Here is a 27,924-nt window from a genome sequence, read left to right on the forward strand (position 1 = left end):
TGTCAAATGTCAAAAAACAGTGCAGGGTTGCAGTCGTACATACGGATGTCATATTAAATGACTGATTAAACCAAACATTCCTAACAAATATTTGGCAGGCCAAACATAAAACTGCAACACTTGTGTATGCGAAACAGAACAAATTGGTTAATCCTTACAAAAGGAGTTTCTTTCGCTGGGTCTTTCAAACTGAAGCATAACATATCGTGCAAGAGCAAGAGAGTGGTTTTGAGAGCGAACTCGACGGAGTCAGGTTCGAAAATACAAAGTCAGTTTCGAAAGTCAGTTAGATACAGGTACCCATTCCGAGCGCCAGAATTTCAAAAATTTTCGAACTTCTGCCGGCACCCGGTCGTGTGTGCGTTAAATAGTAAGTTGTGCCCCGCGTCGTTCGCAAAGTGGTCGCTTCGCAGCGATTTCGTGCGGATTCCGTGTTTGCAACGCAGTTTTTCTTTTTTGCTCTATCACTGTACAACTAAAAGCAAAGGTTAGAATTCCGAATAATTTACGAAGTTCGAAAAAACAGAGGATTCTCAGAGGAATTTTATAATTCAAAATTGCGCGTGGTCGAGTATCGTTCTCGGCCGCGGTTCCGATGTGCAGCACTGTTTTGTGTATTTTGGATCGCGTTTCGCCGATGGCACGGTTTCCGCTCTGTGGCCACGAGGGTCGCGTTTTCCGCCGCAACGCGCATAGCACGTGGCTGTCCTCGTGTGTATGTGTTTGTTTGGTGGTTCACGATGCCCTACTTAATTTAAACTCAACCAACGCGTCGCGTGTTTGGAAGCGGAAGACGATACATCGCCATTCTTCGTGGGGCACATGTTTTCCACGCACAAAAAATAATCACAAAAACCGGTTCGCACATTTCCGAATGCACATTTTTGACACGGAAAAACTAGTAACAGTGTATCCGCCGGATGGGCTATTCAAAATTACAAACCGACACGCGGGCAGTGAAGTGTTTTTTTGTGTGGCGGATGTGGGGGGCTTTTCTCAGTTCATCTCTCGATGGTGTTTTTATTTTTTGGCGCTCGATACATCATTACGCCGCGGCCCCTGAGTGGCGAAGATTGCGTGGCGGCATCGGGCGGTGCTTATACACATTATGTTGTTTATTCTTACAGCTTCTTCGCGCAGCGGCTTCGAAGTTGCGCATGTTGGCCTTTCGCCGAAACACCGTGATTGAGGTCATGCGCAGAGTCAAGCAAATCATCGCCGTCGCCGTCGTCGCAATCAAGTGATCGCAGTGTCAAACTCAGTGATCAGTGATCCAGTGGGAGTGTGGAGCCGGAGAAAGTTCATCAACGCGAGCGGTGGCTTTGAACCGAAATTAGTGTCCCGCCCAGCCCATTCTCTGGGGTCGGTGAAACCTTTTTCGTTTGGCGACCCATAAACATTACACGGTAAGCTTAATCCTATGGCAAACGTTTGAGGGGGGATAACAGTGTGATCGATAGATGATCTTACGAGGGAACCAACGGGGAGCCGTGACTGCTTTTCCCGGTGACTCACCGAAAGGACGCGTGCACTTGTTGTGTGGGGTTTTTCTTGCAGCCCTCTGCATCTGCATCGGGTGTGCATCTTGTCAAATCGATCAGCTAGAAGCTAGAAATTCCCAGCTGTCGATGGCGGCCCACGACGACTGGACGAACTAATGAATCACCGGTCCGCCGATCGGCTGGCGACATGTGGAGCTCGTTCATTGCATATGCATTTATGTGGAATGTGCCACAGAAGCTAGCCGGCGCAGGATGGACTAAACGCAGCTCTGTACGCTAGCCACCGTGGAACACAACACGTCCTGTCTGACCCCTGATCGTGCCCTGTGTGCTGTGAGCGTTTGAATTAATTCGGTACCTTAGTAACCTAACCTCGAATCCTGAACTAGAATCTCCCGGAAGGTCTGGAAGCGATTTGAAAGTAAAATCTCTTCCGCGCCGATTCCTTCACGGAAAGGTCACATTGTGGTGTGTGTGGTGTCAACGTGGTTCTAGAAAAGGCTACCAGTGACGAACACGGACCACACGGATTGCGATCAACTTGCACCAGTTGATTATGGGAACTTACTCTGAGCACGGGGCAGTCGGTTCTTGAGAGACGCCCTTATGTAACAGCATCGGGCCACGTCTCTTTATCATTCCAATCGACTAGACTTCTCAACGATGTGGACGCTCCGCAGAAAACCCCTTCGTTCAAAGTCTCCGTTGCTCGAGATGGCGCGATGTTGCTGGACAGCTGCTCTGCGCGTTGATCTACGCACGGTGCCGTTAGTTCAATTTGGTATGCACGGTTTTAATGGACGACGACGATGGCAGCTGCACCGGTTCCACTGCTGCGCTCGAGATCTCGAGCGTCTCAAACCGCGTGACCGCGCTGAGATGTGGTCGTACTTGACGGCGGGCATCCGTTTTCTTTCCGTGCCCGATCAGTGGAACCGGTCCGAACGGCGATCGGAGATCATTGTTCTGCCAACGATCATACGTAGTTAGGTGGCTTGGAAGATTCTTTCCCTTCGATGGGCCGCTGCTCGCGAAAAGGCCGAAGAACTGGCCTTGAGCCACCAATCCGCGCCACTAGAACCATCCGTTTACTGATGACGATTCCAAAGGCAGCGTTTGTTTAATTACCGCGCGGAAAACAACAATGCTGTGCGCAGCATTTTCTGTTGTTTCGTCTTCTTCTCCTCCGTTGACGAGTGCGGCTTCCGCAAATAACCTTCGCCGCGTATGAAAACGGTGGCTCGTGCGCGGAATCCACTGATGTGAATTCACCGTGAAATCACCGGCTGGAAACGGGCGGCCCAATCCGAATGCTGACACCATTTTTTTTTTGTTTTGCGCCAGCCCAGCCACCATAACCTTTACGTCCGTTACTTAGTTTGGTGCCAAGGTTTTGTGTGCGGTTTTTTTTACGCAATAGCGAATTGATCGATATGAACAGTGAGTGAGCGAGTGAGTGGGGCGGGAATTGTTAGGGGATGGCCAAGAGCCACTGGGACCCACTTCTCACGGTGAAGGTTAATCTTTAATTCATAGGCTCGTGTTTCGTTAAAGTTCTAGCCTCAGGGGGGCCCCAAAGTGAATGGTTTGGGAAACGAAAAATGTTGTTAAGGAAACTAATGTAGAATGCGATGCGGGTTGTGTTGGGTTCACTCAGGAACAGGAAAGGAGTTGCTAGTTCCACATCAAATATATTGGTGGTTGTTCGTCCTTCTCAAAGCCCGAAGCAACCGGATGCCACAATGCAATTCGCTTGCAACATTCCGGAAAGTGAGTCGATCTGCCTTTCGAAATAATACACGGACCGAATGCAGGTGAATGGCTCGGTCTGGGTGCATAATTACCTGCCTATTTTCCGGCCTCCAAAAACCGATGCTTGGCACATACGCATGAAAGTTCTAGCATTATACGCACTGCAACATGTGCCCGGCAGAGGCTACGACCGGGCTGAGTCTGCCTGAGTTCCGGTTATTAGAGCGTAAAGGTTTCGTTTTGGGGCGGGTGCTGGCTGCATCAGGGTGCAGCTGCCGTAAGCTTTCGCTTTCGATCGCGAATGGCGTTCATACCGGTGGCAGCGTAGGATCGGACAATAAAAGAAACACCCCTCCCCGAGGTTCCGGCCTCCGGTTCCGAAAGGAAGAGATGGATTGTGGCTACTCAGTCGCCACGGATTGGGCCACACGGATGCACTTGCAACATGGGAAATTGCATCGTGCCCCATTGCTGCAAGCTAGTTCAAGGTTTTTGGTTCGCAATCGCCACGGACGGAAGCGTTGATCTGTCTGGCTGGCTCGTAGACATGGTGCGAATTGGATGGCCTGGTTTTGTGCAAGTGCAGTAAAATTGTGTCGTAAGCCTTGCTGCCCCCAAGAAAACCGACGACCGGACCGGAGTGCGTCAAACACATTACGGGTCGTAAAGCGGTCACTACCTTCTGTTGCCAAATAAAATGCCGAAAATTGCGTAGGACCCCCCTCCGAGCTACGAGTGAGGAAAAAAACCGATCGAAAGAAGCCGGCTAGAAGATAATTGTCGTAAGAGGGAGCCCAGCCAGAATCGAGGTCCTCCGTCAAAAAAGTTGCATAAAAGGATTAAAAAAAAACCTAAACTAAGGCCCCCGGAGGGGCATTAAAACAGACCTGACTACTATTAACTTGCCGACAAAAAAGGCGGTTGCGGGACGGTCCTAATTGGGCCCAGATTGTAGACAAATTCAAGCGTCGAACCCGGGACGGCACTAAACCCACTCAGCGTTTTAATGACCTCCCATTTCAACCGTCAACTAACGGGGTTTACGGGGAATGGGACAGTTTTTTGTCAAGCCAAGTCAAATGGACACAAGCTGAGACTGGCGGGCAAGACAAAGCTGGCGGATGTTAAGGGTTCTAGGGAATCACTGAAACATGACCGAAGTAACGCATTGTCCACGCACTGTCGGCCGAGTCAAGCCAGACCAGAGTAGGTGACCAATCGCTCGGAGGTCACACCTTCCGTGTTCCGTGTTCGCGCGAAAGCGACCATGCAGAAAGTAAACACCGACCACCCGTTATGACGGGTGCCGTAGGCTATTATTTACCAAACAGTTAATTCTAATTGAACCTAACCCTGTCGGTCGGGGCCGCGAGGCCGCGAGAGCTAAACTATCTTCCGCAATCGATCAGAATCTGCACCGACCCGGGCGGGCTTCAGGATCGTCAAACCTACTACTACGGCTGAGGCCTGAACACGTGCGCGTGATCTATGCGAACGAAGATCAATAATTACGCACCGTTTGGGGCGGCAAAGGCAAGGTGCAGGGCAGTGCAGTGCGATCGATTACCGCATTCTGGAGGTTGTGAAGAGTAACCTGTAACCGGTTAACCTGGGCCGGGCCGGTCCAGGACTGCCCCGGCTGCTGGGGTGGGGAAGCGCACAAATGCTAGGTTAGGTCACGGTAACGGGTTACAGGGCCAAAGGATGCTGACATTCCGCGCTGACACGCTGGCTAATTAGAAATAGGTTAGGATCGGTTCCGTCGGCCCAGCGATCGATCCGTACGGCCCCGTAATTAGGGAGCTGGAAGTGGATTCTGTGCGTTGTTGGTCGCTTTCAGTTCCCACTTCCAAGTAGACCGGGGAGACCCAGCGTAGTGGACACGGTACGGGAAATTGAAGATCGTTCCGGGCTTCCCGGGACTGGCCGGACGTTTTGTGAGAGCGATGACATAAGACGGAGCTGCTGCTGATCTGAGGGATCTTTCCCGTATTGTTTCATTGAAACAACTTCACCAACCAGTGAACCAGATCGTGCGCAAGGTGATCTAATACGAGCCGACTCGTGCTCACCGGGCCAAGAGTCAGCTTCAGCCGTCAGGGGTGTCCCTGATAATGATTCGAGTCGATCGATCGATGTGTCGGGAACTCCTCGGAGCTGGAGAAGGTCACGGTGTCCACTCTAATCGCGTGGCCTTTTCTCCGCCGCCTGAATCGTGGCTAGAAATTGTGGAACCGTGAACTTAGAAGTTGGTCAGTGTCTCGAGCGGTGAGACACGACTTGACGCGCTGATAAGCGCTGAGCTGCTTAGCGGCTGACCGTTGGACCAACCTGAGACTAACCTTCCGTGCGCACAGGATCCGCTGTTTGAGCAACGTTGTAATCGCGCAGAATAATAACTACGCGTACGAGTCAACCCGGAACACGGCACGGAGTGGTGCACCCATTCTCGAACCATATGACGCGATATGCTAATGGTAACTGGAAAGTGGAACTGCGCGGGGTCGTGCGGTTTGAACTTTGGACCAGTTCCGAGCCCGCAGGTCGAGTGCGGTTTGGAACGCGGTTAACGCGGTTGGTCCTATCGACGGCTTCCAGTTCTGTGGTCGTACCATTTTTGGGATTTCTGTCGATTGGATCGAGAATCTTCTTCTTCTGGCCATCTCCTAGTTGGAGGATCCAGAGAGGCTGTTTGTGCCGTCGGTTCGGCCAACGATCTCTCGTCGAGCACAAAGCTCTTCATTGTCTCGCTGCGTGAGTCATACTCAGACCCGATGGAGTTGTGATTTTCTGTTCACTGACTGCAATTTCCAGGCCGGAAGCAGTTGCCTACCACTTTTGGTAGGCAAACCATGTTTCAACACATTCGTGTTATCGATCGACGTTTTGAATGTTAATAGGAGGCTTCTGCTTTACCCGATCTTGATCCGACCGAAGGCCTTTCAGACTGCGTCAACAGGCTGGATTGTTTTCCGGACTCATTCACGGGTGGTCCCTGGATCGGTGGGACAGTAAATCGAACATGACGGCTCGGTGAGTCTACGAACCGTGAGCGTCGATTTAAAACCTCGGTCCGACCTTCACTGATTCCGCACGATCGATGCTCGATCGATAGATCGTCATCGATAAGGGGCACCATCGTGCAGCGATTGGCCCAACGTCACCGAGGAGGTGTGAACCTGGCCCGCTGGCTGGCTGGCTGGCTAATTGAAGCAATCCAATTCAATTACGATCGTTCAGCAAAATGCTAATCGAATCATTCCTCGCACTTTACAGCTTTCGTTGGCCGGCAGGCACACATTAGTCACAGGACGCGCGATCGCGCACGTCATCCGTCATCCGATGGTCCGAAATGGCAGCGAAGGAAGCAGTGTTTATGTAACTGGGTCACACCGTCACTCCCGGCATCCCGACTCGCTGATATCGCTTCTTCGACTGCTTCACAAAGGCGCTGTGCTAATCTGCTACAGACGATATCGACCGACCGACTGACCGTTTGTTTGCCTAGTTCGGGTGACCGGGAGCTATCAGCGTCGAGTGTGCATCCGACGCAGCTGACCATTGCTGGCACTGCAAAATGAGCAATCCAATGATAAGTGTTGGTGGAGTCCCGGACCGAACCGGACAACAAGTCTGGTTTGCCGTTGGTCTAACAGCAGCACACCAATTCTTCGCTATCTGCTTGCGTGCGGGGTATGTGTCAACGCCCCAGTTGGGTTCGGATCAATATCTACACATGGCGGGTTTCCTGCCAAGCAAAATCACGACTTCTTCCGCCTTGAGACGGGTACATCACACGGGTTCCGCTTGGAGTATGAAAGAAGCATCCAGAAGTTAGCTGTACACACTCGCTTTGGCAGTGGACGAAAATAGCGATTTAGTTAGCCAATTACCTCATCAAATGCACGACCGGCCATCGACCGGCGACACCGACGGTGACCTAATTTCACGCCGAACGTGCGGGGTGCACATGCACTCGCGCCGTGCCGTGCTGTGAGAAAAAGACCAGCTGGTTAGGTCCGAGCACGTGCACGTTCTGGATGCCCTCGGGCCGTGAGCTACTCGAGGTGACATTTTCTCGCCAGCATGATGCACGTACGACGACGCGCTGGTCGCTTCCCAAAAATGCATGTACTAGGCAGTTCAATAAGTTCGTATGGTCGATAAGAAAAACCCATTTGCAATATACTGTATTATTAAGTATGGCCTTCCTGAGCATCAATATACTTGTTCCAAGACGATTCCAATTTAAGAATTCCATTCCTGAAGTGCGAAACTGGAAGGGCTTCAAAATACGCTTTCGCAGCTGTTGTGACGTCATCATTTGTTGGAACGCATTTTTTTTTTGGTCCGCAAACAGATGGAAGTCGTTAGGGGCCAAATCTTGTGAACACGGTGGATGTTCCAAGAATTCGAACTTTTATTCTAGGCGTTATAATAAATCTCTTTCAGTGATTCGACGACTTTCCAATACGATATCCTGTATTTTTTCTACGATTTCAGGTATTGTTGCTATTTTTTGACGTTTTTGATATGGATCGTCTTGAAAGCTAGTATGACCATGTTTAAACCTTCCAAAAATAAAAATTAAATCACCGCACGATCCTTGATTTTTTCTATTGTAAAAAATACTGTGACATGTCGATGCTGAATGGCTTTTACCAAATAAAATTAAGCAGCGTAGCAGCGCTCTCTGTTGCCGACCATACGAACTTATTGAACACCCCAGTATGGCCCCGGTGTGTCTTCGTTAGAATCACGCTCACCGTTCGCCGGATCGTTCAGGTTGAGGCCCGGCTCAATCCGTTCGTCACGACGGAGACGATGACGGTTGTATTACCTTTGCCACTTGAGGTAGGAGCTTGAGAGGGCATTGCATAAGCGAATGGCCACTGATTATGCTCTCTGGACGTGCCGTTGAAAGCACTACAGCCTCTTGACTCGCTGCTGCTCCACGGCGACCTCTCGGTCGCTCGGGGCCATAAAAGTGATCCATCTTTCGTTGGGCCTGAAACTAGACGATGACGAACGGGGTATAAAAGTCAAGTTGAACGATCACAACCTTGAACCGCCGGTGGCACCTGCAGCTGGGTGGTGCTACGGTGCGTGCGACTTCTGAAAATGCCATCTGTGAACCCGTCTAACATCGCCGGCCCCGATGTCGACATCTCGCCCGGATAAAGTTACCGTTTCGATCGCGCGTCGGTTTCGTTCGTCCGCCCCTGCTAGGGCCAGCTCGGGCCGGAACCGGTTCTCGCCAAGCGGCCCAACCATGGACTGGTGCCCGTTGCTGGAAAAAGGTGGGAAAATCGTTCGCGAAAATGTTAGAACCACAAATTATGACGCCAACCGAGATCGGTGCGGCCACCTCGGAGACGGATCCAAAACCGCTGGGGATCGGAAGTCTCGGTCTCGAATCTCGGCCCAGCCGGGTGGTGGGGCTATGCTGCATGTGGCACTGCGCTCGATTCGGTTTCGAACCAGCCATTAGAGGCCCACCACCGCAGCTGGGCTCTTGGCCGCACTGAGCACTGTGACCTTCTGCTGTGCTGCGCGGCCGTTGGGCTGCAGAGCGCAGAATGCTCGAAAGATTCGACATTCGGTGCCTACTAACCCGTCGTCCGTCGTCATCGTGTATTTATTTTGTGAAAGCCCAAGATGCTGGCCACGGCAGCTAAGCCACCATTAAGACCATCGCCAGCTGGCACGAGTCCTTGGAAGTTGTGCAAGTTCTGGCAGCTGGCGCGGCCGGCTCGTGCAACGGGTTTATTTATCACGCACAGCATAAACACTGTTGAAGTGAACGCGCACTTGGGGATCAAGATGGATGCTGTTTAGGCCACTGAAAAAGTCACGTTTTGCTTCTGAGGTGGTTGGCGACTGTTTGGCTCCAATGAGCACTTGATGGTCGGAGAAATCGTTGGGGCGAATAGGTATTCATCTATTTTGTAGCGAAACGAACGGAGAAGGCATTGGTTGTCAACCACCAGTACTGTTCCATCTGAATCTCCTAAGGGCTGACGGTATATTCGGTATTAGAAGTATCGGGAATTATGCGTTTTCTTCTAAATATTCATGAATATCCAATTTGTCCCCTTCACAGATTTCCTCATTAGATGTTATACACTTGTACAAACGGGTTGTTCAATCGGCGAAGTACTTCAAACAATCATTTTTTGTTACCTTGTAAAGCGGCTCCTTCGATGCCGTCTCAATCTTCTCAATCATAGCTTAGCGTCGTCCTTAATAAAAAAACTCAGGCAGCCGGATCTGGGAAATCAGGTGGTTTTGGCATCATTGCTGTGCTGTTTGGGCCAAATATTCACGCAGAAACAACCATTTTTGTTTGCCCACAAATTCGTGGCAACAACTGTAAGCAAAACCTTTACATTTGACCGAACTCCACATATTCTCGGGCCTCTGAGAACCTTTTCGAACCACCTTTGTAAACGCTGCTTTGGCCCTAAATACTTTACCATTAGCCACAGTCAACATTCGGAAAGTGTCCGCGCAACAAAAAAACACACCAAATTTGGTACAGATTCTTTGCCAGCAATAATGTTAACAAATGAGTCAAAACACGTGCAAGTAAAACAGCTGTCAACAATTTACCTAGCATTCAAAATGGCCGAACTTGTCGGCATAGGTGAGAGAGCGGAAACCCGCGGAAATTCAAAATTCCCGAGACTTTTTGAACAACCCTCGTACTGTTCGTCGTTGAGACTCCATCGATCAATCTCAACCATCCCGTCATCGACTTATTGGCACTGGTTGATTGTCTAGATCTAGATCTAGATTGACTGTCATCAAGTTCGATAAAGATATTAGCTGTACCGATTACCGCTATGGTAATCGGAGCGAAAAAAAGGGGAAAATCCAAATTCAACAAAAATCAATTATCGATCTAAGTGGGCCACTTTGGTGCCCACACAAATGACAGGCCCTTGAAAGGGCTGGTGGGATGGAAAATGCTAATTTACGGCTACCATAACACATCCCATCGGGGGCCGGGCTGAAATATACTTGGCACCCAATATCCGACGCCGTCCGGTTTAATTATCGATGCCGATGCACAACAACCATTACCGCAAATTAGTGACCGGTTAATTGGTGGCCAGACCCGGTTCCTTCGTTCTGGACAGTGCTCCTCCTCCAGAAGCACTTCCAACGAAATCCACGGTGCGACGCATTTTGCTCCAAATGCCTATAATTTGTGTAGCAAAATCTCGGGTTCGGGTTCCGATAAAGACATCAACAACCTGTCAGGCCTGGGTGGACCGGGCGGTAAGCCTCTTCCGTAATGAATTGCATTACATAAAGTAGCTTCCCACTTTCTTGGCCGCCTCCCGAATGAATCGTTCAACGCTCATTACACGGGGCCGTAAATGCGAGGTTTATGATGATCGTGGCCGGCCAATGCTCAACCGATCGATCTCAGCGCGCATTATTGAGCGTGTCATTCGGCGAGGGGTGTGCATAAATAACGTATCATTTACCTTCCAGTCGGTGGCCGGGGGCCGAGAAGGCGAGGCGAAAAACGGTGGCGATAAAACACAACATTCATCACCGGGTCCGGCTGTGAGATGAGACGGCGATTTGAGGTCAGATGCAGGTTCCATTTCCGCCGGGCCGGATGCTGGCAGGATCGTGACCGTGTCGCGCGCGGCGCCGGATGCAAAAATCTGGGTTCGGCCCTGTCACCCCGTGCGTCTCGTCACGTCTCGTGACGCGGATCGTGAGCGATCGGTCCGATAGGTCGGTGAATTACGAACTCGAACTACGGACCCCGACCTGGCCAATCATTTTGCCGATTGGAGTTCTCGCCCAAACACAAGCGTAGTGTCCATCCAGCGGCGGAAACAAATGATTTCATTTCACAACGCTGCTTACCGATTGCGTCAAACCGTGACGGTGACCTTGGAATTGGTTGTCTTCCCGCCGCCCGCCTATTCCAGTTTCTTCACGCATTAGTGGCCCGTCATCGTCGCATTCTTGCGCCACGCTGGTCTTTGTTGTTACTCCTCTCGAACGGGGCGCGCGATCTCAAGATTAAGTCTTCAACCGGACGTTAATTGGGGAGGTATATTTGGGGTTTGTGTTTTTTACGCGAGGCACGAAGACGAAGACGAAGACACATTCCGACGTCATGAATTTAAACTATAGCGTGAGCAACCAAACAACGTAAACCAACAGAGAGAAGAGAAGAAAAAATACTACAACAATCTGAGCGATCCGAGAAGGATTGCCGCGGACGAGTTCAAGATCAAGGTGTTGGTCTGCAAAAAACGCCTCCTCCGTGCAAGCCTTGATCTTCGTTTCGAACCCAGCAAAAACCGGTTCCCGTATGCCGGGTGCCGGGCCACGGTCCGGCCGGCTGCAAAGCCGTGGTGAACCGTGGTGAAGCTGGCGCCGAAATTATCATAGTCAGTCAAACGGTGTAAAACCCCTAATAAATCGATCACGGAGCAGGATAAGAAGGTCACCCAAATTCGTGGATCCCGGAAAAAACCCGGAAACTGAAATCGATAGTTCGAGCACAAATGATAAACTATGCTTTTTAGCGGTTTTCGGTTTCGGTGTCTGACATTTAGATGGTCATTTTGGGAGACCGGTTCTTGTTTTCTACGCATCGTTCTTACAAAACTAGTATTTTTATGGTGTTTGTCTAGCCTTTTTTGGGGCTTTCAACCAATAGCAGTTGTTTTGCATATTTTATAATATTTTTTTTTAAATTCATAACTTTAATGTCATTCAATTAAATATGTAGATGAGCGTGCTCGAACTCGAATTGATCTACGGATTTCGGACACAGCGGCGATATTTATGCCTTCCTCATTAACATCACCATACTATGTTTAATTAACAGACCGCCACCAGAATGGATTAACAGAGTGTCCTCCGGGGGAATCTCAGCGAGTGGCGTTTAGTTTTTGGGACCTTCCCCAACAGCAACAACAAGTGCAACGACAGCCCCAGGGTCTAAGCATTCCTTAGCGCAGCGCGCTTCCTGGTGACGTCAGTTACGGTCATCGATCCTCGGCGTATCGCCCGGTGCAGCGTAACGTTCACTCCACGGTGCATCCAGCCACTGCAAGATGAAAGACGTCGAGTTTCAAGACATCGAGTATGCGGTCAACGTACGCAAAAGTTTCCGTAAGTACCGGGACAGGGACAGGCCGAGGCAGGAGATGCACTTTGGTGCGTGTCGGGGTGCGTGGGGAGCATGCGAATCGCCGTGCAGCTGGAGGGCAAAGTTCTCGCTTCGCCTGTCTGTGACCGGCCGGAAGAGACGGTCGCCGGTACGCACGCCAACGAGGCCGCCTGGTTCTCGCAAGAAGCGTAATTTTGTTTGATTTATTTTAAAACCACGACAGACAACCCGCGGGCTTTATTTTTAGCACCGTGAGAGAGAGTGCACTGAGCGGTCTGAGAGCTGATCCTGCGCTGCGCGAGCAGCGGAAATGATTAGAGAATGGCAGTTAATGAAGTGCGCTGAAGATATTTGTTGAAGCGCGCCAATTGAGTGTGGCCGAAGTGTTTATGGCTTCGTTGGTGAATTGATGCCGATTGCGGACATTCTAAATTTATTCACTACAGATTAATTCGCCGTTTGCCAGTTCGCGAGTTCTCGCGAGGGTTTAAGCATGGCCTCACATAAATACCTGAAGAAAGGCGGCAAAACGGTGGGAAATATTGACCACTGGAGGTTACATAGGGTTTGTTAGTTAGTAGCTGGCCAGTGAGGGTGGCCGAATGAGGAGCTCCCACTTCTTAGGTCAAGCAACGACGTGCGTGCGTGAGGCGTCTTCTGTATCTTTCCCCACCATTTACCCACCTTTTTTTCTTCCCCACCAGTGAGTGAAAGCCACAAACGAACGATACTGAAGGGTGTCAGTGGCGTTTTCCGGCATGGACAATTAACGGCCATCATGGGACCCTCCGGGGCAGGCAAGAGCAGCTTGCTGAACGCAATTTCTGGCTACCGGTAAGTAAGGCTGAAGGATTATGTTTCCCGACTCTGCGTTTTTGCCCGCCTGGGTACGTTACAAAATTGGACCGTTGGGGATCGGAGCCCTCGGTCACGCAATCTGCTTGTGGCTGCTCGTGTGACCCCCGAAGCACTGTCTGAACCGGACAACTGTTAGAAAGTTTTGAATTTTTACAACTTAACTACGGCATTTTTTCGGTTATAGCCGGATAAAAGGAAGATCATTTAAAAAAATGGATGATCGTCGAGAAGAGCCACCGAAGTCTATTCCATCTATCGGGCTGTATGAGGCTACAAGTGAGAAGTAAACACTAGGTTGTGTGGTTGACCCGTGCAACGATCAACAATTGTGGACCCCGCTGACCGCGGTTCAATGTTTCACATTGTTTCGTCCATTTTTTCTCCACTTCAAAAAGATTCTTCTCCCCTCGAGAGAAGTCATTAGACGTTTCTTGATGTGAGGCGCGTGCATTCAGCTGCCACTCAGCTGAGGGCACATCATCAAGCAGTACTTTAGCCGCGACATTAAGGTTCTGGTCCGTCCGTTTTCCCGGAGGCGACGACACGTTTTTATCATTTGCGATCTTGACCTTTGCTTGCCCGGTACTGTGTTAAGTATTAGAACATTGTATTCGAATGTTCCTGCCGTGCCTGCGACGTGATCGATGGGGTCTTAATCCCTAGCCTCTAGTAACACATTTCGCAAGGCGAGTGGCTCTTTAGCTAGTAGCCCTTAACTGGCCGCCAGTCATAATGCGGTCATCAACGGATCGGATCCGTTGCCAAAACGCACACTTTTCTCGTGGCTGCCACTGGCGTTGATCTGCTGCGCGCTCGTCTGGCCCATCGCCAGCATCGGTCACTGACCGCCGGACCGGACCCTCACGCAACACGTGCGCCCCTGTGCCGAATTGCCGCGCGCGTACGTATGCGCAATCGCGCAAACCACGTTGCGGCAGAAAAAAAAAAAAGAGTCACGGGAACATTTGCTCAACTCAGCTGTGGCCGAACCGAAAGCACTCCTCCCCAGATTATGACACCGACAACCGACAACGACGACACCTTGAGCGGCCCCCCGGGGGCGGCGAGCATAAGCGGCCTGATTTTAATCACCGGACCCGGGGAACCCAAAGTCCGGAGGCGCATAAAAACAGCGAACCCATTTATGCGTCGTTGGCACATGCTAATCGAAATGCGGCCACCGGATAATGATGCTTGGCTGGGGACGGACGACCGGTAATTTGCTGGCGGCCTTTTTATGATGTTATCAACAATCGGTCTGGTGGCCGGTGACTATTGTTTTGTGCACAGGCCACTCGGCACACTTTCGGCAACCACAAACCACAGCTTTCCATTTCGTTTCGGTTTGTTGTTCGAGTCGACCAAACCAAACACGAAGCCGTTAACGAAGTTGACACAGCGCCTCGTGAGGTCCCGTGCTGACTATTGTTTATGGTTCGTTCGGGTGCCGAAGGCTATTGGCGAAACTATTGATTGGTGTGTCGAGTGGGCAAAGTGGTCACTCCATTCGCACTTCAACGGCGCTAATGGCGAGCGGACCCGTTGTTGGTTGATGCGGTTGATTAGTTCGTTCGCCGTGCTGTCGTGGCCGCATTTGGCCTCCCGAGAGCTCCCGACCGGTCGAGGAAATCGAATCCGGAGCGTATGCGTTTGATCGTAAATCGGAGAGTCACATCTTGCGGCTGTCACGGTTTACAGTTTTCTGCACCAGCTTCGGCGGGCCGTAACACTAATGGAGGGTAATTTGTCAATTCGCGAGCATACATTTTGCTGGCGGGTAGGGCCCCCCCCGGGGGAACTAATTGCTCCTGTCACGGGTATGATCGATCGAGCTTTCGATCAATCCTTTTCGATAAATTCTAAATGCGGTTTACGATTGTGTCACACGAATTAAATCGTAAATCGAAGGGCCGATCATAATTAAAATAAACTTGACAACTGTTTTAAATGCATTTGACTCAGCTGAAATACAATATATAGGGTGATCCATCAAGGGTTTAGATTTTAAACTTCATTCTGATAACTGTAAACATTTAGTAAAAATGTTGAAGTTTTCGAAATTGGACGCAATACGATTTCAGAAAATTGTTAGCCTTCAACTCAAACTGAAGTCGTGCAATTTGGGAGGTGCGATTTTGGGTCTGGCGGCCCATTCAGCTTCGCAAATGAAGAAGGATCCACCGTCGATGGCGTACGTTACCGAGAAAAAGTTGGTTGATCGGTTCTTCGGCGAAATTGTATCGGGTGGTCAAATAAGCGCACACTTTTTCATTTGGTCAGTTAAAAAAACGGCTGAATATATTTCGACGCTTAAATCTTGATTTGAAAGGTTAATTCATACTATTTATGTAAAAAATACGATTTTGGTTGTAGAAAATAAAAAAAAATGGAAAATTCATTTCCAAAGTGGTAGGTCGTCACATCGTGCAAGAGAAGCCAAAATTAAAGTTGAAAACTTGGACAACATTTGGTTTCAGCAGGACGGCGCTACGTGCCATATAGTCACAGTTAACAATCGATATTATGAGCCTCATCGGAATCGGTTTGATCGGGGTTTGATGGTCAATCGCACTGTAAATCAGTGATCAACTATACTTAGTGCCGATTGTAGTAATTGGATCCATAATTCCGATTCAATGACCACATTTGCTGATGATAAAGATGGCAGCTAGGTGCGAATTAGTGACTCTGCGTTGAGTACGCTAATAGCTCCCTTCTTAACTCTCTGTCGTTCACTTGCTACAAATGGGACACGGAATCGACGACGACAAGGACGCTCCGAGGCGTGAGCCGACACACTCGGGAGCGGAAACACGGAGCCACAAATAAGGTTGCCTCTCGTTACCTACATCGGCACAGTCGCGTGGCCGCGGCCCAAAGAACAATAGCCGTCATGTTTAATTCATGGGTTTCGCCACCGTTAAACTGGGTTAAGGAATTAATGGGCGTCACGCGAGAGAGAGCTATGGCGGCTTGATCGTTTTACAATGTCACTCTGTGTTCCCGGGCGACAGCAAATCCGGCGTGCAGGGCACGGTGCACATGAACAAGAAGGCTTCGTGCTACATCACGCAGGAGGATCACCACCAGCCGATGCTGACGGTCGAGGAGCTGATGCGGATCGCGTGCCGGTTGAAGATAAAGGAGCAGACCGACGGTCAGTCGGAGACGATCGCCGAGGTACTGGCGAACCTGAACCTGAACCACCGGCGGAACGTGACGGCCGAGCGGCTGAGCGGTGGCGAACGGAAGCGACTCTCGATCGCACTGGAGATGGTAGCGAACCCGTCGGTCTTCTTCCTGGACGAACCGACCAGTGGGCTGGACGAGGTGACGGCGGCCAACTGTGTCCGGATGCTGCGGGATTTGGCCCGCCAGGAGCGTACGGTCGTGTGCACGATCCACCAGCCGTCGGCCAGCATCTTCGCGCTGTTCGATCACATCTACGTGATCGCCCGGGGACAGTGCGTGTACCAGGGCAATCCGAAGGCTCTCGTGCCCTTCCTGGCCCACATGAACATCGAGTGCCCGAGGCACTACAATCCGGCAGACTTTAGTAAGTCCTGGGAGCTTCTCGACCGAGGCGGGGACCTCATAATCTCTCTCTCTCTCTCTCTGTATCTGTTTCAGTAATCGAAATCTGTGATAGTGACACCCAGGAGATCATTCCGACGCTGGCGGACGCAATGCAGAACGGGAAGTCGATCTGCTGTGAACAGCAACAACAGCTACCCAGCGCTCCCGGGTCCGGGTCCGGCCCGGCCTCGATCTCTTCGCACACCGAACCATCATCGCTGGAACCGGTCGGTGAGTTTGTGCTGAAACCGACCGTCACCTCGATGATCCTGGATCCGCGGCAGGGACCGCACGTCAGCACGCTGGTGCAGAAGATGAAACAGATCACGCGCTTCTTCCACAACCGCCACGCCGTGTCCGGGTTCGTCCAGTTCTGGGTGCTGTTCCGGTTGATGTGGACGAAGATCATCCGCAACCGGACGGTGCTGTGGATTCAGCTGATCCACCACATCGCCTGCGGCATCTTCATCGGTACGGCGCCTGGGAGAAGGCCGACCGATGTTTCAATCCTTCTAATGTCCATGTGTCGTTGTAGGTCTCATCTTCCTCAACGCTGCCAACGACGGAGCCCGAATGTTTGATCATCTGAAGTTTTGCCTCGGTGTGTGCTTCTTCTTCTGCTACACGCAGATCATGGTCCCGATTCTGAGCTGTACGTAGTAGCTGCCCGAGCAAGAGGTCCTGCCTGGTTTCAATTCGTATTCTACCTTTCCAGATCCCCGCGAGGTGAAGCTGGTGAAAAAGGAGTGCTTCAACCGCTGGTACGGCCTCTTCCCGTACTATCTTGCCCTGACGCTGTCCCGGCTGCCGGTGCAGCTTCTGCTCAACATTGTGTTCACCGTGCTCGTCTACTGGCTGTCCGGTTTGCCACCGGAGTTCTACCGGTACTGCCTGTTTGCGCTCGTCGGCATCATCGTGTCGCTGTGTGCCGAAGGATTCGGTCTCATGATTGGCGCCACTTTCAACGTTATGGTATGGCTGGAGGAACTATTTGAAGGCCATTCGGAAATCCTAATGTGTTGTTTCCTCTTCCTCAGAACGGGTCCGCCATCGGTCCGCTAACGATTGCACCGTTCCTGGGGCTGGCCATCTACGGGTTCGACTTTGCACCGCAGATCCCGCTCTTTATGCAATGGCTGATGCGTGTTTCCTTCATCCGGGGTGGGGTCGTGTCGGTGGTGTTGGTCGTGTTCGGATATAACCGGGCCCGGCTGGACTGTAACGAGATGTACTGCCACTTTGACGACCCGAAAGTGCTGCTGCACTATGTGCGCATCGACAACACGACGCTCCTGTTCGAGCTGGGCATTCTCGTCTCGATGACCCTGTTCTACCGATTGGTGTGCTATCTCAGCCTACGGCGAAGGTTCTACAAGTGACGGGACTGTGGCGTGGCGAGCCCCGTGGCTAATCATCCGTGTGATCCCCGCGCTCGATGCTGCGTATCGGGCGAGGTACTTCCTTTCTACGGGCTTTCTTTTTGGCTTTTTTTCGATAAAATTTGAAGACGGGCAAACAGAACCAATCAATCTGTAAGACTTGACTATCAGTTCCGTAGGCGGTAGGACGAGGTGTATAGATGTTTTCGGTTAGGCTAGGCTTAAGGAAGGCGCAAGGGAACTCTTTTGGGTGGAATCCAAAGTATGGCCAATGCAGTTTACCTCCAATGTCCACCCTTTCAATCCGGTGAACAGTGAATAGCTTTCTGTAGGTATGTTTGTACACATTCCCTAGTTTTTAGTACAGGAAAGAGGATTGCTGGTTTTTTTTTACGAACGAAACGAAAGAGAGCATTGTCCAGGACACCGCGTAGGAAATGTTCCCTACGCTCATGATATTTTGTGTACCCTTTCGTGTTTGGCTCACTCTATTAGTGTTAGAACTCGGCAACAAATGTATTGTTTTGGAACGGAATAGCGAATAGTGATAACTATATTTTTTATAGCGAAAAAATATGAAACAAACCGTGTACTTATGAAAAACAAATCTCAAAATTAATAAACTGACGAATCGAATGCAAAATTACCCGTCTCAAGGCTTTACTTCGGATACGCACGCTTGAAGCGTTTTCTGTACAAACACCAGAAACGCTTCAATGGTACAGCAAACGCTTACCGGAGAGCTTCGAGCGAAAGCTCGAGCTTTGAGCGAAAGCTCAACAAGGTGATAGTGGCGCCGTTTTTGAAATTTGAAATTTGCGTAACGGCAAGCTTAAAATATCTCCTGACGTATACTTAAACTCTTCTTGTTAATAACAGTTGTTTATCAAAGCCGTATTTACTCGTTAATTTACTTTCATACAATATTTTGAAAACAAACCACACATGACACCATCGGTAGTGTTGCGCTTATTACTCACCGTTAATCCGCGGGATCAGCGAACTATTCATAACACTGTCGGCTCGTAATTCTTAGACCTGTTCGGCGGTGCAAAGGACAGTGTGCAACATGTAGCGGAATACCACATTTTTCATCTCGTCAAAGATCTAACAATGGTCCGAGGTTCAGTTGCCATTCGAAATAATAGCGATCATAAGTTTCGCCGTAACGGGCAGACGTACGGTCGCGCAAAAACAATCCCGACCCCACCGCCGACCAATTTATTTGCTGTTAATAGTTTGCTCACCGTGGCCGGTGAGCTCAGCATCTGCGAAGTGAAAGGACGAACAAAAATGCTGGCGCAGAACCGGTGTCGTAGAACCGCGGTCGGCACTTACTGCTTCATTAGTGCGGCCACCGACCGAATGGCCCACGTTGGCGGCTTTGGAGACGCTCGCCAAATGCACTTGTCAGCTGAGTTTCTTCGTTTGGGCACGGTTTTCTCTCCCGGTCCCGTTGGCCCGATGCCAGCGGCCATCGAATGAGCGCTCGAAGCGCTGAACCGCGTAACGGCTGCAAGATCTTCCGGTTGATCCTCTGGGGTGGGCCACCATTTGTCTTGGGTTTTATTTTGGACGTGGACGTGTTAAAATCTTTTTTATTGCTCTGCCCATGCCCCATCGCCAGCCGGACCGGTGGCAGAAGTCGATGAATTTTGATCGCTCGAACGGGTGCGCTTTATCGACGATGGAAGTGTTAGAATTTGCATCTGGTATGGGTGCCAAAAAAGAGACGGCTTTGACGGACAGCCAACCCCCGGCCGGGGGCTGCTCACCTGGGGTCCGTTTCGAAAACGTAATCCTCGCCGGAGCGTGAATGAAACCGGAAAACATGGCCAATATTCATTGAATTCCGCCAAGCCACCGGAAGATCGGTTTAGGAAATCCCCAGAAAATGTTAATTAAAAAGTAAAACCAATCAAATGTTAAATCCTGGCCGCTGGCGCAGGTGACGGGCAAAAAGTTAATTCACTTGGCAAACGTTGTAAATGACCAGCTCTGGGATGTCTTCCAACGCAAGTTAACGATCGGAGCACACCTTAGTCACCTTAGTGGGTGTGGAAAAGTTGGCAAGAAACGGCCATTTATCTTCCCGAACACACGGGCAGGACTAGACTAGGGGTACCTTCTAGCGAACGATCAAAGAATGAAATACCTTAATGGAACATAACTTTTGTCCGCCGGCTCGTATCGGGAGCATCGGATTTGGGTTAACTTCATTTTAATAAGCCATTGTCGGAGTCCAAGAATAGACCGGTCTCCGGTCGTTACTCGCGTGCCCTTTCACATCGGTACGTACTGAGCCGTTAGTCGATCGTGAGAAAAGAACAGGCATTACTTTTAACAAATCCTTAGCTCTTCAAGGTTCTGCTGGTCCCACACAGAAGCCCGGAAAGCGAATTTTTACTTAAATTGTATTTTATTGTTCCCAAACGCTCTGTTTTCACTCACAATGCGTGTTGCGCAGCCATTTTCAATTTCCATATACGTCAGTTGTTGTGCTGTTTATTTAGTCCTCCGTCACCGAGGTGTACAGAGAGGACTTTGTTTGGGTGACAGTCAGTTTCGTTAAATCCTGTTTCCCTTTCCGTCCGGAATGAAGAAATTGTACCCCAATCCAAACTGACGTTAATGGTGGATTCAAATATTTCCACCAACCAATATTTTCCTTTCCATTTGCTTCTCTGGGCACGAACAGTGCATCAACAGTGTTGTGAGTCACAGACCCAGTAGCAGACGAAACAGCAAAAACGGAAAACACATTCCATCGCCAAGGTGTGGGCGATCGGCCGGGAAAATCGTTAGTCCCGGCACGGTGAGAAATCAAAATAAAACACACCCTGCGGCCGCTGCGTGGTCACGATTTTCGTGTCTAATTGTGTTGGTTGCACGACGACGACGACGACGACAAGTTGTGCGAACGGCCACCGAATGAAGGCCACAAACTGGTCACAAAATATTGATAATCGTCCCGCATTCCGGTGCGCTGACTCTGACTCTCGTGCGCGCGCGACATGATGCTTTTGATGTTCAACATGCGAACGACATGCGACCCCCGGCGCCCGTCGCCGTTCAGTCGAGGCCCTTGGACCACCGGTAGGGTCGTTAATAATTTTCGTTTCGGAACGTCAGCTAACCTGATTTCGTAAGCAGCGCAGCGGTTGCAATTTGCCACGGTTTGTGTTCGATTGCGAAAGGTCCTGCTGGCCACCGAGTTGAGGTGGCCGGATGAATTTGGTTCTGTTCGACTTGGCTGAGGTCAGTTTGCAGCACAGGATAGTGTTTTTACGAAAACATTAAATAAAGCCTGTCCCATTTAGAATTCGGAAAAGTGGCAACGCCTCTGAAGTTATGCTTAATGGAACTTAAAAGAGGAAAAAAAATCTGCACACTCGCGTCGAGAACCCCACGTGATCTGCTTTAAAAATCTCAAAAACACAAAAATTCGCAACATGAACTTTATATGCTGTGCTTACGACCGGCAGCGGAACTGTAGGGGTTTTGAGATCAATCAAGGCAAATCTGACGAGGTAAAAAGGATGATTGCATACGTGAAAATGGATTTTGGGCAGCTTCCTGGAACGCAATTTTATCTCGCCACGGCACGAGCAGATGTCCCCTTCAAGTTCAAATTTGTATTGGCCAATAATTTTTCAAAAAAAATAATGATATAGCAGTTTGCACCTGTGGACGGAAATCAAGGTTTTCATAGTTCTGTAGTTCTGTGGTATTTTTACAATAAGGTGGATTTCATCACAAAGGACATCAACCCACCAAATGTCCCTAAATTCCGCCCAATCGAAAATTATTGGACAACAATCAATAGGAAGTTGAAGCAAATTAGCTGCTGAGGTGGACCAGAAGACTTTGCAGAAAATGATGGCGCACATTCCAAAGAAAGTTCGCGATTTCATCCAACGACCGACATAATAAATTTATGATTTTTTTCTCTTAAACTACAATAAAATACCTTTATTTTGACACCTGGACATGTTTCCTAAGTTAAACCAACCCCGAGATACAGCTAATGCAACTTTTTCCGGATTCTACGTGGGACCGGCTTTATTGTTGAAAAGGATTAAAGTCCATACAATTATGTTAACTTTATAAGGAAATTGTAACGATAATTTATCTTAAATTTGTTCTAAAACTCCCAAGAAAAGCGTTAGTTGCCGTTGCAGCGAGAGCGTGATTCAAATTCGTACCGTCCGTCCACAGTGACGCGCTGTGCGTTCTGCGCACGGGCAAGGACATTCGGTGCCATAAAGGATGTGCGTGGTCCTTCCCCGGTTGAGAGAAGGCCAGGGCTGGGTGTATGTGTGTATAGATTTTCTTCTCCAAAGCCACGATTCGGGGGGTGGGGAGAATCGCTCGATGAGCACTCCCGAATGACTGGGGCCCGATTGTTACAATCAGGACGCGCGCGTCCGTCAGTCGAAGATTGTGCGTGGTCCCGGCCGTATCTTCGCGCAGGACACGAACCATTGCCCTCCCCCAGTGGGACACGTGCCATTTTTTTTAAACTGTTTTATCTGTGTGCTTCAAACGAAGACGGAGACACTGCAGCCTGCAGCCCATCGGACAGTGGAATCCTTAGGTGCTGAATTCGTGGTTGTGGTTAGTTTCGATCTGAGGCGAATCTCGTAATCAAAACACTGCGAATGGTGGCTCTAGTGGGTCCATTCGCCCCATCGATCTGTTTTAAGTGTGCCATCGTGATAACGCCGAGGCTCGGCTAAAAATACGTGGGTCTTCGTTGGGTTTTTTTCTTCCCAGCCTAATGCTGGCTACGTGAGTGCTGTCTCGCTCGCAAAGGGCAATGTAATGGATATCGGATCCTAACACCCCCCGCCCGGAAAACCTAAACCATCGGCCGGATGGGTGCCGGAGGACAAAGAACGCATTATGGAAGGTGAACCGCACGGGCGGAAAACCCCTGGGAGAGTGAGAGACACCACGAAAGAAGAGCGCGCGAGAGGAACTGGCCTCCACGGGTGCTCCTGCCGATCCTGCTGGTGTGTGCGTGGTGGAAACAGTAACATGGGGCCGTAGAACCGGGCCGAGGACCTGCAGGAAGATTGATTACTGCGGGAGCAGCACACGCTGGCCTGCCACCTGGTACCGGAAAATGCCGCCCGGGGGCGCTGCATTGTTTACATCGCGTCGAGGAGTAACTCACGCGGTGTAGAGATGAGCTCACTCTGATGTTGATTTTTGTGATTAATTGCTTCGCTAAGACGCTTCCGAGATGCGCTCCTGGGAAACTCACGCACCCGGCTACTAGACGCGCGCGCGTCCGCTCTTTCGGGGAAATTCTGCGCCTTTGGTCGACGATTAATTACCCCGGTAACGATGGCATTCGGCCACGTTACGCGACGCGGTTCGACGAACGCCTCATTTGAGTCGGTTGGTGCAGCATCGTCGAATGATGCGAATAAAGCGTACACTGCTTGGTACATTGTAGTGAATGACTATACAAACGTGAAGGTGTCCTGTTGGCGGAAACCATGAAAAAGGCGTTCCAATATTCAACGTTCAGTTCAAATTGAATTGCCATTGTTTACTGTCATCTAAAATGAGTTATTTCCCCGTAATTGCTGCGAATGGGACGAAGTAAACCCCTTTGACGCTGTTGATGTAGTAGCATTAAATAAAAAATAGGGGGAAAACGGCCACACCACCCGACCCGACCCGGCGTGGATCCCGGCGACGGATGCTAAAACCGTTTTGATTGGTCGTAAAAGTAGCCGCAGGATCCGCCGATTGCCGGCCGCTCGGTGCCGGTGTGAACGCCTGAACGGGTCCTCGTTAACCGCGAGCCCACTTAAACACTTACGAGCGTTCGGAAGAAACGAGGCAAAAAGGATTGCCGAGTGCGGGGGGGGAGGCCTGGGTGAATGTGACTCTTTATCTCCCGTTTCACATATTTGTTGAACCCTAATTTCCCGCTTCGCTTCCATTTTGTTTCCTGCGGGATGTTGGTGACGTGTTTTTTTTTCACACACGTTGGGGATAACATATTCACAACCCTCCGGGGGGCGGGGTGCCTTCTCTCTCGCTCGCTCGCTTGCTGTCTCAGTCGCACCAAGCGCCATCGCAGCATCGGACAGCAAGAAGAGCACGGCGTCCGTATGGCGGACTCGAACTGCGAAATTCGGCCGAGATTATAAATAACGAACGTCTGTGTGGCCGTCCCCGGTGTGGCCGGTGTCTTCCTGTTCGTCGGCGGGCTATGTTTTCAACCTTTGCTTGCTCCCGATGCCGGTGTCCGAAGCAAAGAGGGTTCCGAGAAAAGGGGAGCAAAAACAAAGCAATCGGAAACAAACAAACAACAACATAGCGCCGAAAAGCATGAATAAAATACAACCATTAAGGTGTGCAGCAGTGACACGCCGCCATCCAAGTAGCTGTGTAGTGTGCGCAACGCCACCATTTCTATTGACACATTCCACAAATTGGTGTGTGGAAAAAGCCGAGAGTGAGTCTCTCTCTCACTGTCCCTTTATAAGTCCTCGCTAGGTGAAGCCCCACAGCCAGCTGAGAGATACGTTTAAAGAGGCCGAGAAAGTTAGCGACAGAGAGAGAGAGAGAGAGAGAGAGAGCGAGAGAATTTGGGTTATTTTCTTCGCTTCGCGCCGAGGACTTGATTTCCCCAAAAAACTCTGCAGCTCACGACGACGCTAGTCGCGGGCCTCAGTGCACGGCCGACAGCTGTAGCAGAAGGACAACACGACACGACCGACGCGAAGTGCAGCATTCGGGTTGGCTGGCTTCATCCTCTCGACAGACCGAAAACTCCATAGACGGAACGTCAAACATACACGAAGTGTTCCGTGATGGTGTGTTCGGGTAGTGAACCCGGCTCGACCACAGGATAAGTGCGTGAATCAGCTAACGAATGCTAGCCGTGCGTGTTTGCGTGTGTATTGGGGGCACTTTCCCGCTCCTGTGAGTGAGTGAGTGTGGGCTGGAAGCTCCAGGATAAATCGTCGGAACGGATAATCGAAACACACACTCCCGTACGGTCGCGTGAGTTCCTCGAAGGCGAGCTCAGAGCCGCCTGTGGATCGGTTTTCCCACTCTTCAGAGAGTCTGTTTTTCCCAATTTCCCCATCAAAAAAAAGGCCTCGGTCCGCAAAGAGCCCCAACACTCTTGTGCGGCCGTTCGTGAGGTGAACAGTCAAACAGTGCGGCCGCCATTCGAAAAGGGAAGGGGGAGTTCTGTGCCAAACGCCGTGTGGCTGGCAGGGTTTCTGGTGTTCCAGGTGACAGTGCCCGTGGACAGTGGTGGCAAAATTAGACCGCGACCGTTGCGTGTCCTTAAATGCGAATTGGAATTTAATCATTTTAAGCATAGTTCAAAAGAAGGCATTTTGCTTATGTTTATGAAACTCGCCTCACCACGAGTTTGGTGGCATTGGAGTGGCCAAACGCCAAAACCATCGTGGCGAGCAAAAATCGATTGTTTTGTGTGCTGCCGAGCAGAGGTCCTGTTCGAACGACGGCCGATGGCGAAGGTTCATTCACTTATCGCGCCCCGCCGAAGCGAACCGTTTAGTAGAGAAGAATCGTAGAAGGTTTGACAGTGGCAGACATTTCTTTTAGCAGCCTGGTTTCCGATCCTTGGCATGGCGAAACATCAAAGTGGCCATCGCTTATGTGCGCTCTCCATTTCATTCTGCCACACTTCCTTAGGTTCGCGTGTTCTGAGACGGTTGACGGAGAAGTGTGCACCTATTTTGTGATATCCAGTGTCTGTTTGTGCAAGTGTTTGACCAGGTTCTAGAGGCCGCACGCGTTTGGGGTGTTGTGTTCGGTTCAGCACGACGGTTGCATCCGGTCAGTGTTCGCCGTGTGCCCGCCCCTCGCCCGGTGGGTACCTGAATGCTGAAGATGTCCTCCATATCCGCCCAGGGAGTGGTTGAGCGTGCCTCGGCCGAACTATCGAAACGCATCAACGGCCTTGGGCTGCGGTCGAAGCATCATCACGGGAGCGGCGGTGGCAGCGGCGCTGGCAGTGGCAAGTCGAGCGAGAAGGCCAGCGTGATGGAGCGTGTCACGAATGTCCTGTGCGGTGGTAGTAGCAGCAACAACAACAGCACCACCACCAGCAATAGTGGCGGAACGGGCGCTAATCTCAACATACAGACCGCCGGCCAGGCACAGTCCGGTGGTGGTCATGCGCCCGAAAAACCGTCCCGCGTTTCCAATCCTTCCGGTGGGACCGTCGGTGGCGGTGGTGGTGGTGCTGGTGGAGGAGGTGGTAAGGGAGGATCGTCCTCGGGCATGCTGGGCAGCGGGGCGAACAAATCCCAGTCCAACACACCTCAGTCGATGCGAAAGATCGGTCAGCATCAGCACCATCAGCAGCAGCAGCAGCAACATCAACACGGGGCTGGTGGGCTGAACCACCATCATCATGGGGGCAAACTTGGCCTGGCGCACGGCCAGGCACAGCTAGCCCTGCCACAGATCCTGACGATCGAGCAGCTGCTGCAGGATGAACGGTTCTTGGGCCGGTTTTTCCTCTACTTCACGTCGTACGAACGCTGCACGCTGGCCCAGGTGTGCCAGAAGTGGCGCGATCTGCTCTACCGCAGCCCCCGGTACTGGAGCGGCCTGGTGCCGGTGCTGCAGTGTCGGGAGCTGCGTCAGACCACCAACCAGGATCGGGTGAAGCTGTACAACTCGCTGATCCGGCGTAGCTTCCACGCCGTCTGCCTGATGGGCGCGACCGACGAGGATGCGCTCGATCTGGTGCACTCGTTCCCGCTCGCCTCGAAGCACGTCCATTCGCTCAGCCTGCGCTGCTCGTCGATCAGCGATCGTGGCCTGGAGGCCCTGCTCGATCATCTGCAGGTGAGTTGCCTCAAGAGGGCTTTCAAAATTCTATCGACGAAAAATTAAACCAATTTTTTTAGGGTATTTAGTGTATCCTTTTAGAACACTTTCGATGGTGCTAGATGAAAAGAAACCCAAATTTAGCGGGGAAAGTTTGAAAATAATTTAATCGCCTAATGGAGGCGCCAGGTTGCTGACACAGAGATCCTTATTTTTCGATACCATTTCTTGGCCTTTCCACAACAAAGTGTCACGTAATGTGATCTCACGAACCACTGGAGCGTGGACACCCCGAGCACAGCTTACACGTTCTTCCCATTTAAAAATTCGTTCAATTTCGACACTGTCGTAGCGAATAAATCGAACGAAGCTGCATCGCAATTTGGGTGCACCGGAAGCTCCTTCCGGGTGCACATCTCGCCAGACACTCTGGCGTCCAGAGCATCGATTCGGGGGGAAGTAAGATCGTACGGTGACCTACTTTTGGGGCCAGGCACTTTGGCAACAGCTTTCGGTTGCGCTTTGCCCGGGTGCAGCGTTCCCTTTCCTTGTCCGGAGTTAAATGGTCCGGCGCTGGATTTATGGCCATCTTGGGCTGAACCGTGACGGGCGGTGTAAGGAGGTAAGGTGTAGGGTGACAATACACGGCCACGACACGGTAAAACTTTTTCGATCACCATAAGCCCAGCCATTTCGCGGCCCCTATAATGTCCCCTATGGCCGTCTCGAGGATGTGCACTTCGTTCGATTATAATGAACCTAAAATTTAAGGCACACAGCGAATGCAAGCAAGCAAGCTGCTGAAATAAACACATCAACAGGAATGCAAAAATAAGAGCATCTTTCTCCCCCTCTCTCTCTCTCT

General features: G+C 50.7%; 2 protein-coding genes across 2 annotated transcripts in view; both read left to right on the top strand.

Moving 5' to 3' along the window:
* Window positions 1-370: 370 nt before the first annotated feature.
* LOC131206385 (ATP-binding cassette subfamily G member 4) lies at window positions 371-18,840 on the top strand. The gene is made up of 9 exons (XM_058198919.1): window positions 371-487; window positions 1,128-1,406; window positions 12,121-12,407; window positions 13,110-13,239; window positions 16,278-16,819; window positions 16,894-17,310; window positions 17,375-17,491; window positions 17,555-17,811; window positions 17,877-18,840. Exons 3-9 carry the CDS (start codon window positions 12,350-12,352, stop codon window positions 18,216-18,218), a joined length of 1,863 nt encoding a protein of 620 aa, XP_058054902.1. The 5' UTR covers window positions 371-487; window positions 1,128-1,406; window positions 12,121-12,349; the 3' UTR covers window positions 18,219-18,840.
* A 7,078-nt stretch (window positions 18,841-25,918) lies between these two features.
* The window catches only part of LOC131212376 (F-box/LRR-repeat protein 16), a 25,498-nt gene continuing 23,492 nt past the window's right edge, over window positions 25,919-27,924 (top strand). The window contains exon 1 of the mRNA XM_058206221.1: window positions 25,919-27,077. Coding sequence (XP_058062204.1) covers window positions 26,103-27,077 — 975 coding nt within the window. The 5' untranslated portion in view covers window positions 25,919-26,102. The remainder of the gene's footprint in view (window positions 27,078-27,924) is intronic.

This window comes from Anopheles bellator, chromosome 1 (genome assembly GCF_943735745.2).
Source record: "Anopheles bellator chromosome 1, idAnoBellAS_SP24_06.2, whole genome shotgun sequence".
Classification (NCBI taxonomy): Eukaryota; Metazoa; Arthropoda; class Insecta; order Diptera; family Culicidae; genus Anopheles; species Anopheles bellator.

Coding starts and splice junctions, on each gene's coding strand:
- LOC131206385 (XM_058198919.1), top strand. CDS start 12,350: ATGAAAGACGTCGAGTTTCAAGACATCGAGTATGCGGTCAACGTACGC. Junction 17,311..17,374: donor CGCCTGCGGCATCTTCATCG/GTACGGCGCCTG, acceptor GTGTCGTTGTAG/GTCTCATCTTCCTCAACGCT. Junction 17,812..17,876: donor GCGCCACTTTCAACGTTATG/GTATGGCTGGAG, acceptor CCTCTTCCTCAG/AACGGGTCCGCCATCGGTCC.